At 41.1% G+C, this 18,846-nt stretch overlaps 1 protein-coding gene across 1 annotated transcript in view; it reads left to right on the forward strand.

The window, feature by feature from the left end:
- The window catches only part of LOC116334952 (proton myo-inositol cotransporter), an 83,995-nt gene that overhangs the window by 8,416 nt on the left and 56,733 nt on the right, over nucleotides 1-18,846 (forward strand). Inside the window, exons 2-3 of the mRNA XM_031758513.2 lie at nucleotides 6,662-6,821; nucleotides 8,243-8,451. Coding sequence (XP_031614373.1) covers nucleotides 6,662-6,821; nucleotides 8,243-8,451 — 369 coding nt within the window. The remainder of the gene's footprint in view (nucleotides 1-6,661; nucleotides 6,822-8,242; nucleotides 8,452-18,846) is intronic.

Below are 18,846 nucleotides of genomic sequence, written 5' to 3' on the forward strand. Positions count from 1 at the left end.
CGATAAAGTTTGCCCACTTTTGACAGTGGCAAAGAGACGCAAAGAGGAAGCATCCAACTGAGTACACATGTTTAACATGAGGTCCTAAAAGTTTATGATATATTGGGGGAATTATTCAGCTCTATCCTCAATTCACCCTACATCAGAGGTCTCCAACTCCAGTCCTCGAGAGCTACTGTCCTGCAGCTTTTAGATGCATCCCTACTCCAATACAGCTGAATCAAATGGTTGAATTACCTCTTCAGCATGCCATCAGGTTTGACAAAGGCCTGCTAACAAGCCATTCATTTTATTCAGGTGTGTTGGAACAAGGATCCATCTAAAAGCTGCAGTAAAGTAGCTCTTGAGGTCTGGAGTTGGAGACCTCTGCCCTACAGTGAAGCAACCAACAGCTTTAGGCATCGGTGAGCGAACAATGCTTCCAAAACACAGTGACGTTACAGCTAACAACGCTCATGTTAACATGCTAGAAGACATCCCCACGATCACGAAGGAAGCGATCCAAGTTTTCCCTCTTTTCTTTTTACATTTTCAAGGACAAGCTAGGTCATTAAAAATTTAATCTGCGAAAAACTTTCCATTTTCAAAACTTTTCCATTTGTCAGATTTAACCAATCACCGGAGAGCTTGCCCCAAGTCAATGCATTTTCATTTGTTCAACAAAGAGCCATAAAAATGTTTCTTTTCAGCCTTAAGCCTCTGATGCGTGCTGGCTTAGTTAGTCATAATCCAATGCCTCACACACAGACAAAAAAACATGCACAAATAAAAGGACGCACAGGCGGCCTCATAGTGACTGTATAATTATGTTTTCTGGCTAAATTATCCAGCAGTTGCAAACGTTGAATTGTCTTGTTCTTTGAAAGAGGAGATAGGCCCGCTTAAAAATAGTGCTGTTAATTACACTGAGATAACATTTAATTACAACCTGCAGGCTTGCTAATTAATTGGTTGGTTCATATAATTAAGTCGCAATTCTCTTCCTAACCAGGCGAAACCTAAATGTAGACTTAATGAGAAGTTTGTTTATGCGCACGTTATTGTTTTAATGTGCAAATTACATCACTTAAATGTCAAGTTTTTAAAAGATGAGTTGGGTTCAGCTTGACATTTGCGCATTTTGACTTTCTAGAGCATGAAATTTAGCAGTGGCTAATTTCTGAATTAAGCCTTCCAGAACAAGTCTTATTATTCCATAACATGCTTTTAGACAAACCACTCAGAAATTGTTACTTTTTTTACTGAATTCAATTAAGAAAGGTTACAGCTTTCCCTGCTTTTACCACTCAATTCAATCACGATTCACAATTACAGACATTTAACAGTATGTAACAGATTTTTCCCTTCCCCTTACTTTGCATTTTTAAGGATCCTCTGTTAGAGTCCTTCAGAATCGGCTTCCATCATGAGAACAACAATCATAACAACAACACATCCAGAAAATCTCTGTCAAGATTATAGTCGTGGAGATTCTGAAGAAGTATCTCCCTCGTTCTTCTGATCAAGTCTCAGTCCTAGCCTTTATACTGTGTGCCTAAAGCGCGCCTTTAGAAGACCAGACAGATCCTTTGTTAAGTGTGCTGCGTTGAGGCTGAGCCTGACCAGACAGCAACTTCAGACTGTGTTTGTGTGTTTGCGTGTGTGAGTGTTGCGAGCTGTCCTCAGTGCTGAATAGAGAGCTCATTAATGAGAAACAGTGCGAGTGTGTTGGTAAAGGGACTCACACTCAAATAAGAAATGTACTCATAACACAAGTTAATTTGTTTGTTTTTTTTAGTTTTATTACTATTGAGAATATAAAAGGAATATGAATACTTGACATTACTCATATCCTGTCACTTCTTTTTTTTAAGTATGTGTGCTCTAAAACAGTGATACTGATGCGGGGAGAGGCTGACACACAACAACCTGTGTTAGTTTTTAAAGACAAATATTGTATATTCATATACCTGGAATGGGCTGGTGTAGAAAATGGACTCTTCAGACATCTTGGAAGCAAGACTCTGTACATAATATGGATAAAACTACTGGATCACCTACACATTAAACCTATGGAAGCTGCTCAGACATGGAAATCCATGCCATGAAGCTCCCAGTGCACAGTTCTCGTGCTGATGTTAATGCCAGAGGAATCATTGTTGCAACAATGCCATCCTAATCATAACAATAATAATAATAATAAAAACAATAATAAATTCTTTCACAGATGTTTGTAAAGGCAGATTGAATGACTGGGTGCTTGATGTTTTACACCTGAATTCATAGATTAACAGGTGTGGCTCAGTAATTTTGTCTATTCTATATTTTGACCTATATGTTATTAAGAATAATAAAAATATTGTTTATTCTTTTAATTTTAAATTGATATCAGTTCAACTCAGGCAGGAGCACAGACTGAAAAAAGTGCCATCAACAAAGCATCTGGTTGAACATCTCACAACAAGTTAACTGAGAGCAGGTCAGTAACATGATGTGGAGCGTCCCGGAACGTCGTCCTAGAAGTGTCTGTAGGGTGAGAAACTCTGTGAAAGACTGATGGGACAAACAGTTCAACAGTTTGAGAATGTTTATCAATGTCAAAATGCAGAGGTATATAAAATAATTTAAAGTTTCAGGAAATTCAGAGAAATGCCTGCAAGCACGGTGTGCAACAGATAACCTAACATTAGAGGGAAATCATTTACAAGTGGATGCAATAACTATCATACACATTTGACAATGTGGAAGTCAACCATAGAAGTTCCATCCATTTGCTTCTGCTTATCCTTATCAGGGTCGCGGGGGGTGCTGGAGCCTATCCCAGTCATCTTTGGCAAGAGGCAGTGTACACCCTGGACAGGTCGCCAGTCTGTCGCAGGGCTAACACATATACACAGACAAGCATTCACACCTATGGGCAATTTAGAGTTTCCAATTAACCTATCCCTACTAACTGCATGTCTTTGGACTGTGGGGGTAAGCCAGAGTACCTGGGCAGAACCCACGCAAACACATGGAGAACATGCAAACTCCACACAGAAAGACCCCGCCCTGATGGTAGAACTGAACTCAGGACCTTCTTGCTGGGAGGCAACAGTGCTAACCGCCGTGCCACCCAACCTTAGAAGTCTTTATTACTTAATAGTACAAGTAATGTTATTTGTTTTAGTCAATTACACTCCACACTGGTTATCCAGTTCTCAAGTACAGCTCCAAAAACCTTATTGTTTGTGTTGACTGAGATTTTGTAATAGATTATCTGCTGTTCAGAAGGTCATTGGTTTGTTCCCCAGCTCCAGCAACCCTATGCTGAAGTGTCCTTGGTCAAGGTACTCAAACCCAGTTACCCTCTAATGGATCAACGCATTCAAAAGTCTCTGTGGATGCAGCTTGCAGTGTAAAAAGTGCTCTGAGTGATAGATGAGATTAAAAAATGTGTTAAAAAATAAAATCCGTTTATCATGAGCTAAACTATTAGAGCGTAGGACACAGAGAACATTTACAACTCCTTGGTCTCCGGATCACCCCTGAAAACAGATTTAAGTTCAGTTAATTACAAACCCAAGTTGAGACTCTTTCATGTAAATAAAATAAATGCATCCAGTGTAAATATTTGGCTCGTCATGTAAGGAAAAATATGGCAAAGGAGGCCCTAAACTATTGGTGTGAAATTCAGCGTAATTAAAAAAGAAGAAGATATGACTGTTTTTATATTTACACTAGTATATTAAACAATTTCCAAATCATCTTTCTGTGCATTAATGAAAGAAAGGCATGCTGTACACCAATAAGCAGAAAAAGTCACTGCGATGTTGGACTCCAGAGACTGAAAGTCAAAAATATTTAATCACAGATGATTGATAAACTGAAGCGAATCAGTACACTATTTAACCTTTTTCCTGGCCTGTATGCTCAAATGGGCTCTAACATATTTTCCCTGTCACCACCTGCAGCAGCATGTGAAATGGAAATGATTCATTGCTCACTAAATGTAACAACATCAGCTGTCGTATCTTGCCGGCAGGCATATGGCGGGCTATAGCAGCAGGCGGGACTTGGACAGAGATATGGTAGTGATGCATAAGGCTAAAACAGGTAGAATGATGGGAGGTGTGCACGAGGCTAGCACACACACAAGAAGAGGAACTAAAGCAGACAAACCGCTTTGGTCATTTGTGACTTTGTTTCTTTTTGGGTTCAGATGACTTTAAAACTACAATTCCCAGGAGCCTCTGCAGTAGTTGCTGTATGTGAGATGGCTCAATGCCACTGTTTTAAGTTGCTGGATGTTCCATCAGTTTTATTAAAAGCCTCCTAGCAGCACAGTTCAAATACATGGAGAGAGTAATAGTCATTAGACAGGCTCAGTTCTATGTCTTTAGCACTGATGGGATTTACATGTCTATTGTAGTGTGGAAAGGTTTCAGCTAGTGAGCCAACAATAAATAAAGACTTTTACTTCCAAGCCCTGCTAAAGCCTAGATGAACTCTCCCTGCTGAACAGCTCTGTTAGAATGATAGAGGTTTTTTTGTCACATTTTTTCTTTGTTTTTCTAATTTAATGTCCAGAAGAGAGGATAACACAAAGGCTTTGGCTAAAGGTGCAGCAGAGCGTGATGCTAATGCTCCCGAAGATCAGACAGGGACCGTAACAGCTGAATGCTAAAGCTATAGGGAACGGCAGTACACAGATCTATGCTTTTTCCCCCCAGATATTTACGGTTATGTTTAAGTTCCACAAGGCAAAGTTTCAGGATCCTAGCTTTAGTGTAACCCGGGGACACGATTGGGTTGTCTTGCGTTCATCTTTCGGCAGGACCTCTCCAAGGCTTATAAATGCATTTCTATTAAATTGGGCTGAGCAGACAGGCTTCATTGCCAAAGAGCACTTGATTAGATTTCGGGGGGTGTTCTGGATCTCGGATTTCTGCCATCAGATGATAATCCTTTTTTTAGCCATAACAAAGATAAAGACTTGACTCTAAATCCTTAGGGTGTGTTTGCAGTTCGAGGTTGTGTGAGAGCAGAGCGGAGTGTTTCCAGGTGTGTTTTGGCGTGCCCATCCTCCAATCACGCACACGGATTTCCAATCAGACATTAAACCACAGTTTCTCTTACAGTTCACCTTTTATTAGTTTGTAATTTGGGGTTTTGTGATCTTTTATGAAACGCCTCAAGATGCTGATTTTAATTCCCACACCTGTACTCTCTGGGTATGTTTGAGCAAAAGCAGTGAACAAATTAATTTAAAAAAGGGGGGAGAAAAAAAAACATAGTAAATTTCCTCCTGTCTTGCTTATTGATTTGTCTTCCCAGAGCTGCCACAGTGTGGTGCCCACTTGGAGACAGCGTGGCTCGTTTCCCAGCAAGTGGTTTCCATAGCGACGGGTAGCCACGTAGTCATGGCGGCCGTTCAGGCCAGGGCGGTGGCTGTAGGGAGGCGAGGGGTGGAGTGGGGTGGGGTGTGTAGATGGCAGACTATTAATAGAGATTATGGGGAGCCAGCTGCAGAAAGCCTCAGCCTCATGGCACCTCGTCAGACATCCAGTCACACACGTTTTGGTCTGTGTTTTTGAGAGTGCAGAAGTGTGCATTGCCCTGTATGTGTTTGTGTGTGGACAGCCTGTGTACCGTGTGTGAGTAGCACAGAGCCCATTACTGGAAGACACTGCAGGATGCTTGTTTCTTTCTCTTGGATTTACGTCAACATCTTCGTGACATCACTGTTGCTGCCGTTGATCAGCAAATAAGGTCAAACTTACTGAAGAAGACCAAGCATAACTTTTTGTAGGCGTTGCAAACATGGCCCAAATAACTTCAATAAGTGTGTACATTTGTTTTTGTAAAAGTCACTTACTGTAATAAAAAAATGCTATTTTGCAGTTTAAATTATTTTCAAATTGTCCTAACAAGCCAAAGCGATAACATGTCAGATTAGTGTCACGATGATTAGTCTAGGGCCACTGCAGATTCCACAAAATTAAATTAAAATCTGTAATGTGCGCTTTATTTCTGCAATTACCATGTTCGAGTGTGCATGTCTGTGGGAATGAAATGGCTGAAATGTATCACAGAAATAAAGTGATTGTGAAATGGTATGTTTGCTAACTTTAAATATGGTTAAAGCAGCATAAATATTGTTTTTCCTGATACTTGAGTGCCACTTTTGTGTCATCAGTTGGATTGAACAAAGTCTAAATGAACATAATCAACTTCCTGGGATTTCCTTACCCCGATGACTGAGCATGACCAACTCACAGAAAATTCCTTGGGTTTGAATCCTGCTTAGGATCTTTAAGTTTGCATGTTCTCCCTGGGTCTGCATGAATGCTCACTGGCCACTAGGGCTTCATCCCAGAGTCCAAAAACACAGGGTTAGGTTAATTGGTGATTCTAAATTGCCCATAGTTATAAATCTGAGTGTAAATGGGCTGTCTCTGACTTTTAGCATGGAGGCAAACTAATGGCTTGTGCAGGATGTAACATGCCCCTCACCTTTAAAATGTGGAATATGCTTCAGTCCCCCCTCGACCATGAATTGGAATGCAGAAGAAAATGGATGGATAAAATGTGTTATACATTTTGCTATATAAACTTGTAAGTCAACATTTGGAAATTCTACTTCAGCCAATAGTTCCTACCCCTAATCGTCTCCTTTCCCTCTCTGTCCTCTACTGTATAGGTATTGCCTCTATGACGGTGCCCGTGTACATCGCTGAGGCCTCTCCACCCCACCTAAGGGGTCAGCTAGTCACCGTTAACACCCTCTTCATCACGGGGGGGCAGTTCACAGCCAGCCTCATCGACGGAGCCTTCAGCTATCTGCGCCATGACGGTTGGAGGTCAGACACACACTCATAAACTTTTCACATACACCTTTCACCCCCATTGGTTATCGAACCATCATTTGAAACACTCGACATTCACAAGTTGTCAGCCAATAGTAACGCTCCTTCCTGAAACTCAGTCTAAGGTCAGTTTTCCCATTTTCCCCCTACTTTTCCAACCATTCTAGTGGGCATTTAAAAAAATACAGGGTTAAGGAATTCACTCTTCAGTCCCCAAAGCTACATCCAAGCTCCATCTTTCAGTGCACGCAAAATGTGTGATAGCACCTTCCACACTGCAATTTGTATCTCAACAGAAAAAAGAATACAGCAGCAGTGCTTTTACACTTCTCACAGGATGTAAACAGCACCGCCTTCTTTAATGATAGTCATATAATCAGATGTGATAGCATCATCTCTTTTTTGGCTTCTTAGCGTATGAAATGCCAGAAAATCTTGTCATTCCGGCTCAAACCCTCATTCAAAATGTCAACACAAGCACGGGTCAGTCTGTAGCATTTACTGGGAGCAGCTGTGCTGCATATCGGAGTGATACTCTTGTTTTCTCTTTCTTCTGTTCGCGTCCTTTCCTTGTGTCACGCTGAATGCAGCTTTGGCGGTCTTCGGAGTCTTTGAACGGCGAGCTGCGAGATACTGTCAATAAGAATTGGCCGTTTTGAAAGGATTTGCCTCGGCTGCAGTTCTGATAGACACGAAAGAGATTGTTCGGCGAGCCTTAGATTGGTTTGATTCATAATGATAATGGAAAACCTATTGAGTTAAGATTACAGATGTTCTCAGATTGACGTCGTTGCCTTCACAGAAGAAGAAAAGCCTTGTACTTCTGGCTGTTTACTGCAGTCTCTAGCAATTTATCATTATTACAGCCTCTTTCCCTGTGTACTTTTCTTATATCCTCCTATTCTTTGCCTTACTGGCACATAACATGTTATGCTTGCAGAGTAATCCTGCAGTTTTTTACACTTCAGTGCAGCATAGTGTGGCTTTGTTTGGGTAAACTAATTATGCAGTGATATTAGATAGTGACGCTTTATTGTTTTGATTTTCTTTCTCAAGCAAGGCTTCTAGCAAGTGGAACTTTATCTCTAATGTGCAGCGATGAATCTAAATGCTTAATCTACATGTTAAGGTTATTTTAAGCAGAGGAATCTGAAAAAAGGCCTTGACATTTTCCCCCACTGTTTAATTTTAATGAAGTAAACCACGTGTTGCTTGCTGAACTTGTCAGCATAAAGTGAATGCAGGGGAGTGTTGCTGAAACCTGATTGTTCTTGCAGTTGAATTTTGCACAACAAACCTTTTCAACCTTTTTAAACCCTTCATTACCCAAAAGCCAACAAACAAACGAAAATAAAAACATTATTTCTGTGATTATAATTAGTCTCACTCCATGTGATCCTTCTCTCCTCTCGCAGGTACATGTTGGGTCTGTCTGTGCTCCCCGCTGTGCTCCAGTTCATGGGATTCCTCTTCCTGCCAGAGAGCCCTCGCTGGTTAATTCAGCGTGGGCTGACCCAGAAGGCCCGCCGCGTGCTCAGTCAGATCCGAGGCAACCAGAACATAGACGAGGAGTACGACAGCATCAAAAACAGCATCGAGGAAGAGGAGAAGGACAGCGGAGGAGGTGAGGGGAATGAGTCTTTTTTCCTGATCCCTGTGTTTCTGCAAAAAAATAAAACAGCCTGCATGAGCAGCATAATGTTTTTGTCCTCCTTTTGTTGATTAACAGATCAACAAAGTAACATGTTCGGAGTGTAACAATGCTCCAGATCCAGTGTGGGTTCGTACCAGGGGAGGAGAAAAAAAAAATCATGGAAAAAGTGTATTTTTACCAAAGGTGTGATTGGATCACCAAAAATAAGCCGCAGTTAAACGTTAGCTTGCTTAACCACCTTGCCTTAACTCGCATAAGCAACATGTGGTTAATTGCAGCGGTTAAAAACTGCACACACGCAGTTTATATCAACACAAAACCTGCCCTTCATAAAATGATTAAGCACATGCTGTTGTGCATTTCACCACAAAGCCTGACTCACATATGAACAGTTTCAGTGTAGTCACTGATTTCCATGAAATGTACGCTCCTTTCAAAGAGCACCTCAAAGCTATATTAACACCTCACATCTGACAGAGTCACAGCCCAGAGCCTTGAAGGCAGTGTCTTCCTTTCCAATCATTCTAATGTGATCTCAGTGAGGCTGACGTGACTGTTTATGCTCTCCTCCTGCTGCGTGATGAAGTCCTTTTCTGCTGAAAGAACAATAGTTGCCCCGTTGCGTGCCCTTGACTCCTACGGTGCTGGTGGTGACCTGCCAGTCAAACAGCGCGAGGTGTAATGTGGCATTATACGTCTGATGATTCTGTTTACACAATTTGAGTTTCTGAAGGGGGGAGTTCTTATCTTTTGTCTGTCCTCGCGTAATGGGGTTTGGTGTTCAAGATCATTTTCATCACTTCCTTTACAAAATTAAATGAATGCTCCGTTTTTGACAGTATTTGCAGCGGCTTTGTGCTAAATAAAAGAACTGGGCGTAGGTTGAGTCTCTTTTGTTTCAACGGTGCTCTGAAAATGTCACAGATTACTTTCTTTTAAATTTTGACATCCTGTGCTTTACACTGAGATTATTCAACAGTGCAAATAGAGATCTCAGGTAGAAAGGGAGCTGAAGGGAGACAAGGAAAAGGCAGAGAAAATGCTTCCTTCTTCACGGTCAATTATTGTGTGAGCTGACCTTTGCTCGACCACATCATAAAAGGCTCTGCCAGTGTGAGCCGACAATATTGGACTAGGTTGGCAGAATGGGGCCGACTGAGCTTCATTAGCTAATATTTTGGCAATCAATACATTTGCTGTGTTCAGTGTCTGTGTGTAATGGACACTCACTGCCCGAGCCTGCAAATCTTTACCCAAAATCTCTTTTTAAATCTTGCTCAAACTGGGCTATAGGTACACAGTCTCTTAATGCATGCATGCACACGCACAAATACAACAGTGTTTATTCACTTTTATCTCACTGTTTATCTGCACTCTACTCTTTCTTTCATTTTTTTTGGTGCATGTGTGTGTGTGTGTGTGTGTGTCTGTGTGAGAGAGACACAAATGCACAGAAAAAACGGGGAAACTCTTCTTGTTTCCCCACAGCAAGAGTAGTCAGTTTCAGTGGCATGCACAAAAGAAGAGACTGCTAGTGATGTGGCGAGCCCAGAACATCAAGTATGCGTGAAATTTGATTTGTGGGAACTGCAAAAAAAAATGCTGGCCATACAAAATCTCAATTTAGACAAATCTCTACTTTGAATCCAGGGACTGAATCAGCTTCCAGTGGGAAGAAAGAATACCACTGCTATTACTTGGCAATAAGCTTTACAGTTGATCTTAATGACCAGATGTAGGACAAACAAAGATGGTTGCCGATGGTTTTAGCCAAGCTTCAGAGCTTTGAAAAAACATAAAGACAGCAGCCAGAAGCAGAGCACGGGGTGAAGAGGTGGTTTTAAGGGCTTTTTGTAAAAGTCTTTGAGATGCAGATGGCACAGAGAGAGAGCCAAGGGTCAACTGAAGGCAGCTTCCCCAGACAGACTGCTACCAAAGCAGGTTGGCAGTGCGGTAAAGGAACAAAGAATGACAGTGGCAAATTTGTGTGGCTGGTGATTAAGACTGGGAATGCACTGGGTGTTTGTGTCTCTGTGCACAGTTTTATTGCGTCTTTTTGCACAGCTTCAAGTCTTTTGTTTTCAAAATTCACCAGATGCTCTGTGCTGTTCCTCTGTCTGACTTCCTGCCCTCCTCATCTGCTCCATGCAGTATGAGGCAAATTTTATTCAAAAATAGAATGGACATGTACTTTTTGCAACACAACTTTTCTGAAATGTGCTGCAGGGCATCTGATGGAATCACAAGCACAGACTTGAGTTACTACGGCCGAAGCCACTACCCTTGGTTGGATTTAGGGAGGAGATAAAGCCGGCAGGCTGACAGTTAAAGGGCACTGTTACACACTGGTACACTTTAGAGACCCACGCGTAGATTGGGAAATGATTAGCAAGTATTTCATAAAATAAAGATACACTATGGACAAAAGTACTGGGCCACCTACACATTACACCTACATGACCGGCTCAGCAAGGTTTATTGTCATACACAGTAAAGAAACATGTTTCCCTGAACAATGAAATTCTTCCTTCTGAAAAAATATAAAACTGATAAGAAAAATAAACCATAATTTAAAAACTATAGAAAACAGTTCTAAAGAAACATACACACAATACAATTAAAATTTAAAAAAATCTGAGCTGCAATAAGCTACGATTACTGTGCACTTCAGAATCAGCTGTATGTGCAGCAGACAGGACTCTGCGATAGTAGATACTCTGCAGAGAGGGCAGTAGAGTCCTAATGATCTCTTTATCAGTCTTCACCACACTCTGCAGGCATTTGCAGTCCAAAGCATTGGCGTTGCCATGCCACACTGTGATGTAGCTGGTCAAGAAGCTCTCAGCTGTAGAAGCTGAAGAATGCCAAACTTCCACAGCTCCTGAGAAAATACAGTTACAGTTGAGCCCTCTTAACCAGCTGTGTGCTGTTAAATGTCCAGGTGAGGTCCTCACTGATGTGGACGCCCATGTATTTAAAGCTGCTCACCCTCTGCACTTAAAGCTCCTGGATGAAAACTGGCCAGCAGCGTCCCCTCTTCTTCCTCGTGTCTGCTATCATGTCCTCTATCATCTCCACGCTATCAGACCTCTTGATTAAGTCAGAGTTGCGTCAGCAGGAGTTCAGAATTTGGGTTGTCATATGAAACATCAACATAAGTTCAACTCCACTACAAAAAAACAACCATAACTTTGAATCTCTAACTCTGTAACATCGGGTAAAATGGCATTAAAATAACAGAATATGCAAACAACAGACTGTGACTATAGTTATGTCCTGCTAACAGAAACCTAGATGTGGTTCAGGTGGTTGGGAAGCTCATCTTGTAACCTGAAGGTTGCTGGTTCAATCCCTAGCTGTCTGTTTTGGGCAAGACACTTCACCTACTGGTGATGGCCAGAGGGGCCGATGGCGCAATATGGTAAATGGAATGGACTGATTCTTATATAGCGCTTTTCTACTCTCCCGGAGTACTCAAAGCGCTCTATACAACACGCCACATTCACCCAGTCACACCCATTCTCACAAGCACTACCTCTATACTGAGTGCTTTCTAACTACACTCACACACATTCATACTCCGATGGATGCATCGGAGAGCAACTTGGGGTTAGTATCTTGCCCAAGGACACTTAGCATGCAGACTGGAGGAGCCTGGGATCGAACCTCCAACCTTCCGATCAGTAGGTGACCTGCTCTACCTCCTGAGCTACAGCCACCACAATATGGCAGCCTCGCTTCTGTCAGTCTGCCCCAGGGCAGCTGTGGCTACAACTGTAGCTTGCCTCCACCAGTGTGTGAATGAGTAGTGAAATTGTAAAGCACTTTGAGGGTAAATGCAATCCATTATTATTATTAGTCTTTTATGTATTTACAGTACCCAAATCTCAAATCTAATGTATTTGAAAATAACCTACGAATGTATTGGGCATGCGGTGTATGGCACAAGTCAATTTTATCTGGGTGTTCTGATAGCATGGAGTTTTATTTTAACATCTTACCTTTAAAAAGTAAATCTCAATCTCTGTGCTGTTATATCTCTATGGCACAGCTAGTGTATGTTGCTCACTTCCATAATTATTGCAAGGCTGATCCGCCATTACTGTAAAAAAAACAAGGTTCACTGGTGTGAATGGAGATGCCACAACTCTTCCATTCAGTGTCTCTGCACACCATGTACTCCATAGTTTGTAAGGCAATGTACTGTAATTTTCTGCCACTTGGTGATGGAGTTGCTGTGGCTGCTTCCACTTTGCATTAATACCAATTACAGTTCATCATGGAATATCGGAGTGAAGAAATTTCACAAGCTGACTTCTTGCAAGGAATTCTGGTGGAATTCTGTTCAGTGACCTCTTAGAACAACCAATTCTGTCACGTATGTTTGCAAAGCCAGACTGCATGACTTGCTGCTTGATTTTATACAGGGTATGAACACTGAGGAGGATATTAGAGTGGACACACCTGGACACACAGCTGAAGAAAGTCTAATTAAAGAGACAGGGAAACAAAAGTGAACATAGTGCACACATGACGATGAAATGGAAACAAGACTGACTTCTACAGGAGATGCTGGGCACAAGACACAAAGGCGAGACTAGGACAAAGGAACTAACAGACCGGTAATCAAACAAGCAAATCAAAGCTATCAAACAATGAATAATGATAAATATTGATACCAAAACCCAGAACCACTTGGAAATACTACACTCAAGACAAATAATTCAGAGTTTTAACTCAAATGATCTCTCAAATCCTGAGACCTGAGAAAACTGAGAAAAATACGCTCACAAAAAGGGAAGGGATTGGATGGAAGAAATAAAGAATACAAAGAGAATAAGAGTGAAGACATTGCAAGCAATGTATGTATTCACTTCATTTAAAAAGAAAGTGTGTAGCATATTAAACTGATATGAAAACTCACATGAAGACACAAAAGCCCCTGAACGTGATCACAAAAACACAGACTGTAAAAAGTACAACTTACAGTGACGCTACAGCAGATTGTGACACGTTTGATTATTTAGAAACCACCATTTTATTAAAAAAACAGTTAAGATGTTATGGTCTGTATTTCAGGTATGTGCTGCCCAAAAAACACTTTTTTCTTAATGAAAACAGTGTCTTAAAACAGATAAAACACTTCCACGTCCATCTAACTACTAATAGCCTGAAGATCATAAAATCACAAATATTTGCAGTATTTGTGATTTTTCTTTTAGCTGTGTTTTGATATACTGAGCCCGGAGAGCAGTGAAGGAAAGCAAAGAGCTCCCGTGTTTAACGGGCAAGAGGAAAATCAGAAGAACGAGAGTATCAGGGAGGGAAAAAAAGAGCTGGGGCTAAAGGAGAACAGAGGAAATTGGTTTCATCCTCCAGCTAATCAACCTTGACAGGAGAGTACACCATGTCTCTGGAAGGAGTGGCATCCATAGATCCCCTGGGTCCACATTGCCAGCAGTGAGGAAGAGCCTTTAATCTCGCGCTCTCGCACAAATAATCACACACTGATGTACAAAAGCAGACACTCACACAGGCAGTGCCGTGTCTCTTCTTGTGGGACTCAGTGTGTGTCCAGCGGTTTCGTTTTCATTTCAGTGTCTCTCCTCCCCATCGCTATAACTCAGCTGTGCAGCCATCGCCAGTCGCACAGCATGTAGGCACCCCACACTCCGGCTGCTTGTTATCTTGTAGCCAGCGGTTAACATTCGGGCTCAATGTGAAATATGTGTCATAGAGCCAACACCCAGACTTTTAGGAATGTTGTTGTTTCCAGTTTTGGCTTCTCCCCATTTCCAATCAGTGTGGTGGAAAAGAGAACAATGGTTCGGGTTTTTCGCTGCTACTGTGCACACAGTCCCCTCTTAATTTAGTTGTTAGGATGATAAAGATGGGTCTAGAGGGATTGAACTGGCAGGATGCCCATTGCACATAAAGTGAAACTGTTATAAAGAAATTCCAGATAATACAGTTGCTTTCTACAGAACTCACTCAGCACGTAGTCCTCCAACACACACACACTGAATTTCCCCACTCAGCATCAGCTTCTCCCTGAAAGTGCATGAACTAGCCCAAAATAAAACTGACAACTGCAACATTTGCAGTAAGCTTGAGCTTATCTGGACTAGAAGATAAGCCTCCGTAGATGGCTTCTGACAAGTCAATCTTTTTACCACTAGATGGATTTTTTTAAAATAAAGAAAATGAATGCCAGCAAAAGCAAATCTTAACAATTATACTGAGAGAAGCAATAAAATAGACACTGGCATGGCTATAAATTAAATAGGGGGCTCATATCATGGATGGCATTAATTGAGGTGAGCAAAATAGACGGCTGTAAACTATCTTTAGAAGTAAAATACAACTAGGAATATGACACTTATAAGTTTAGTCCAGTTTTCACTTGCATATCTAATTCTGGCTCATAATGGAGCCTATCATGCGTTACACCATTTGTACCTATTGCCAATGTAGATTAACAAATTAACCGAGGAGAGTATACGTGACTTTGAGCTCTTTATAAGAGCATCTATGTTGGCTTGAAGGTTAAAAGAAAGCTCAAAATCCACAAATAAGACTGTTGTTTTTGAATCAACTTGAAATGTTAAAAGCTTTTGATTTTCTGGCCAGAAAATTAAATTAGTTTTTTTAATGGAGTGTTTATTGAACTTTCTGACATTTTTAAAAAATGAATTAAATATTAATTTGCATATATGAGTTTTAAATTGTATCATATTTACTACATCTGGTATGTTTGTGGGAAAGCAGAAAGCAGGTAGCTGTGGATCTGATGATGTTTGTTTTTAAATCCAGTTATCCAATTAAATGTCACGAGGTAACAAGTTTTTCTTATTGTTAAGAAACCTGCAGGGAGTAAAGGATGTCAAAATATGTTATTCCAGGGTGATTAAGCACCACATGCACTTAGTTATTAGTCTTGTTTCAAAGTAGCTGTTTTAAGCTTCACGTTCAGGATGCGATCATTTAGTTTAATCTTTAGATTGAATGTCTCACAGTCCATCTAATACTTTTTACTGGTTTTGATGCTGAATATTTCCAGTGGCTCAGTTCTTATGCTGAATTTCTAGGAAATGGTCCCAGGCAATACATTATTTTAAAACAATGCAGTTTTCTTTGGGTCATACTTCTCATAATTATGCTATTCTATTTGTTTTATTATTATTATTTATAATTTTTTGCCTTAAATAGATAGCGAAGCAGTGAAGATAGACAGGAAAGCAGGGAGAGAGAGAAGGCAAGACACGCATTGAAGGAACCGAGGGCTGGACTCAAACCTGGGCAGCCGCACTCGGGCTAGGTGGCATATGGCCGCTTGTTCACCCAGTGAACCAAACTGGCACTCCATATGGGAAGATTTTAATGTCTGCTCAACTTTTATTGGGAATTGTTAAATACAATCAGAGTCTCATATAACCTGTCAATCAAATGTGCCAAACTTACGTAGTTTTACTTCTAGTCCTAGTTGGTGGGACATGTACATGATTTTTGTCAGCCAAGGCTGGAAAAATCTTTTCGCGTGACATTATCATAAGCAGGCAAAGGGCCGGATGCAACACGACACATTATTTGACCTTTATTAACCTACTTTCACTTCTCTGCTGAACTAAAAACAAATATTGCTCTTTTTTCCACTTCAAATTCATTGTAGATTTTCTTTTTTGTGATTTTATAGCACATGTGCAGAAAGTCTTTCTTTTCCTGATGATTTGTAGCACTAATTGGTGAAAGCAGCTGTTATTTTGTTTTAAGGTTACTCACTAATCTAAGCTGAAGCACATTTTAATTCATGACCACCATCTGCACATCATTTCTTAGCTGCATCGCTAGTACCATTTGCAATTTAAATGCAGGGTCGACATATGACCTGTATACCATCTGTTGCTTAGCAACAAAACAGATGAAAAGAACAGAGAGATTGGCTGAGACAAATGGATAGTTAACAAAATATGTTATTTTACAAAATAACCAATAAAAAATAATATAAAAATAATATAAAGAACATCTGGCTACTCAGTCTAGACTTAGGTGACTGGCTGATGGGTTGGGTTGAAATTAGAGCCAGGACAGTCCAAGTTCAGTCATCTTGCCTGCCGATCACATTCCCTTTCAAAAGTCTGTGAGCCAGTACAAAGAAACTTGTTAATTTTGGACCCAGATCAAATCTATTTTCTAATTTTGTCCAATTTTTGTATTAATTCAAGTGCAAAAGTACACATTTATATGTACTGTATGTGTGGCCAGTCTATCCATAAAAACATGCTTCAGTATTTTACAGGAGACAGATGGAATGACTACCTGGTGAGACCAGCCATCTCATCTCAGCAGCTAACAGCCAGGTCTCTACAATAACCAACAAATGATCCATAGAAAACAGAAAGTCCATGATTGATTAAAAGAATTATGTGGCAGTAGACATCAGTGCAAGTTGTTTGCAACGCACACACCAGAAATACATATGGTAATTCAGAGTGTTTCATACCAGAGAATCAGTACCTTGTTTTTAAGCCTTAAGCCAAATGAGAGCAAAAGGCCATTTTGGTGGAAAGTCAGAGAAAAACATAAAAACAATAAGTGTTCTATTCACAGACTAAAATAAACAAACCATAAACTAAAAGGTGGTTTGAGCTCAAAAACAAACGTATGACTAATGCAGGCTAGTTTACAGCTAAGAGATTGATAGCTTATATTCACTGATTTTAAACACTTACAAAATGCAAGGATAAATATTCCACATAGTCTGTAGACCCTTTAGTTTCCGAGAGCCTGGCATGGGCGGAGGCTCAAGGGCAAGCATCCGGTGGCCAAACCTTAGCCCGCGAGGCCTGGCTGGGCTCAGCCCAAAAAAGCTACATGGGTCTGTCTCACCACCCACAGTAGGTGGCATAGGAGATGGAGGTCCTGGAACTAGAGTCCCTGGCTTCCAAAATTGTCTTGTGGCACATGGAATGTCACCTCTCTGGTGGGGTAGGAGCCTGAGTTAGTGTGTGAGGTTGGGAGATACCAACTAGATATAGTTGGGCTCACCTCAATACGTACCTATACCAATACCTTGGGCCCTGGAACTAGTTTCCTGGGGACAGGTTGGACCCTGTTCCACTTTGAAATTGGCCCAGGTGAGAGGCAGCGGGCAATAGCAGGTGTACTTGCATCCCTCGACTTTGCTGTCTGTACTTTGGGGTTTTCCGAATGAAAACGGACGAGAGGGTTGCTTCAGGTCAAGGATCAGGTCCTGGCTGTCGTTTGTGCCTGGGCGCCGAAAAGAAAATAAGAATTAAAAAAAGAGTTCAGAGAACCCAGTCTCCTTAACGCCCATGTGGGAAGGATACTATGACTTGGAGGGCTTGATTGAGAGGCAGTGCTCTGTTATTGGACCCCGTGCTAGGCATAGCTTGTCCATGATGAACACTATGTTCAAGCATAAGGGCGTTCGTAAGTGCATGTGGCACCAGGACACCCTAAGTCGCAGATCAATGATCAATTTTGTAATGGTATCATCAGATCTGCCGCTGTATGTCTTGGACACTTGGGTAAGGACAGGTGATGAGCTGTTAACTGATCACCACCAGTTGGGTAGTGAGTTGGATCAGGTGGCAGGGGGCTTCTATGCTCAGATTGCTGCACCCGTGACCCAAACCAAGCAATAGAAGATGGATGGATGGATGGATGGATGGATGGATGGATGGACATATTGTTGCTGCTATCTTGACTCAGAGTCCATCATTGTCCTTTCTATTATTCTTTCTCAGAATTGTGTAAAATAATAGTGGCTTGAAATGGTTTATTTTGAAATGTGATTCTGTGGCAGAAGAAGTTCAATGTAAGAGTTTTTTTCATGCAGTGTAATGGGATTTGTGCTAAACACTACTCATTAAAGGTTGTAAAACAACATAAAGGCCAGAATGCAGGTTAAAAGAATAGCAAGCATTCAATCAATGTGTCTTTTTTGCCCTTTAGAATAGTTTGAAGTCATCTGTTACTTTGTAACCAAGGAATTTAACCAGAGCAACCAGGTTCACTCCTCAGACCCGATAATTAACCTTCTTCTATGGTGACTGGCCCTTTGTCTTTCTAATTTATGGCCAGTGGCTCAATTCATGTCTCCTGCAAGGACAATGTAGATGTTTACCTGTAGTCCGTGTGTGTGTGTGTGTGTCTGTGTGCCTGTGTATGCATGTATCTATGTGTTGGCAACTGGTAAAAAGAAAAGCTCACTGGTTGCCATAGAAACACTTCTCACTTCCCTTTTTCCTCTCACCCCAGACATAACAGTGGTTATCTGTGTGTAACCTCTCCCTTTCTTCCCCTCTCACACAAATTTACACACTTAAAAGATGATAAAGTGTC

Source organism: Oreochromis aureus, linkage group 17 (assembly GCF_013358895.1).
Source record: "Oreochromis aureus strain Israel breed Guangdong linkage group 17, ZZ_aureus, whole genome shotgun sequence".
Taxonomy (NCBI): domain Eukaryota; kingdom Metazoa; phylum Chordata; class Actinopteri; order Cichliformes; family Cichlidae; genus Oreochromis; species Oreochromis aureus.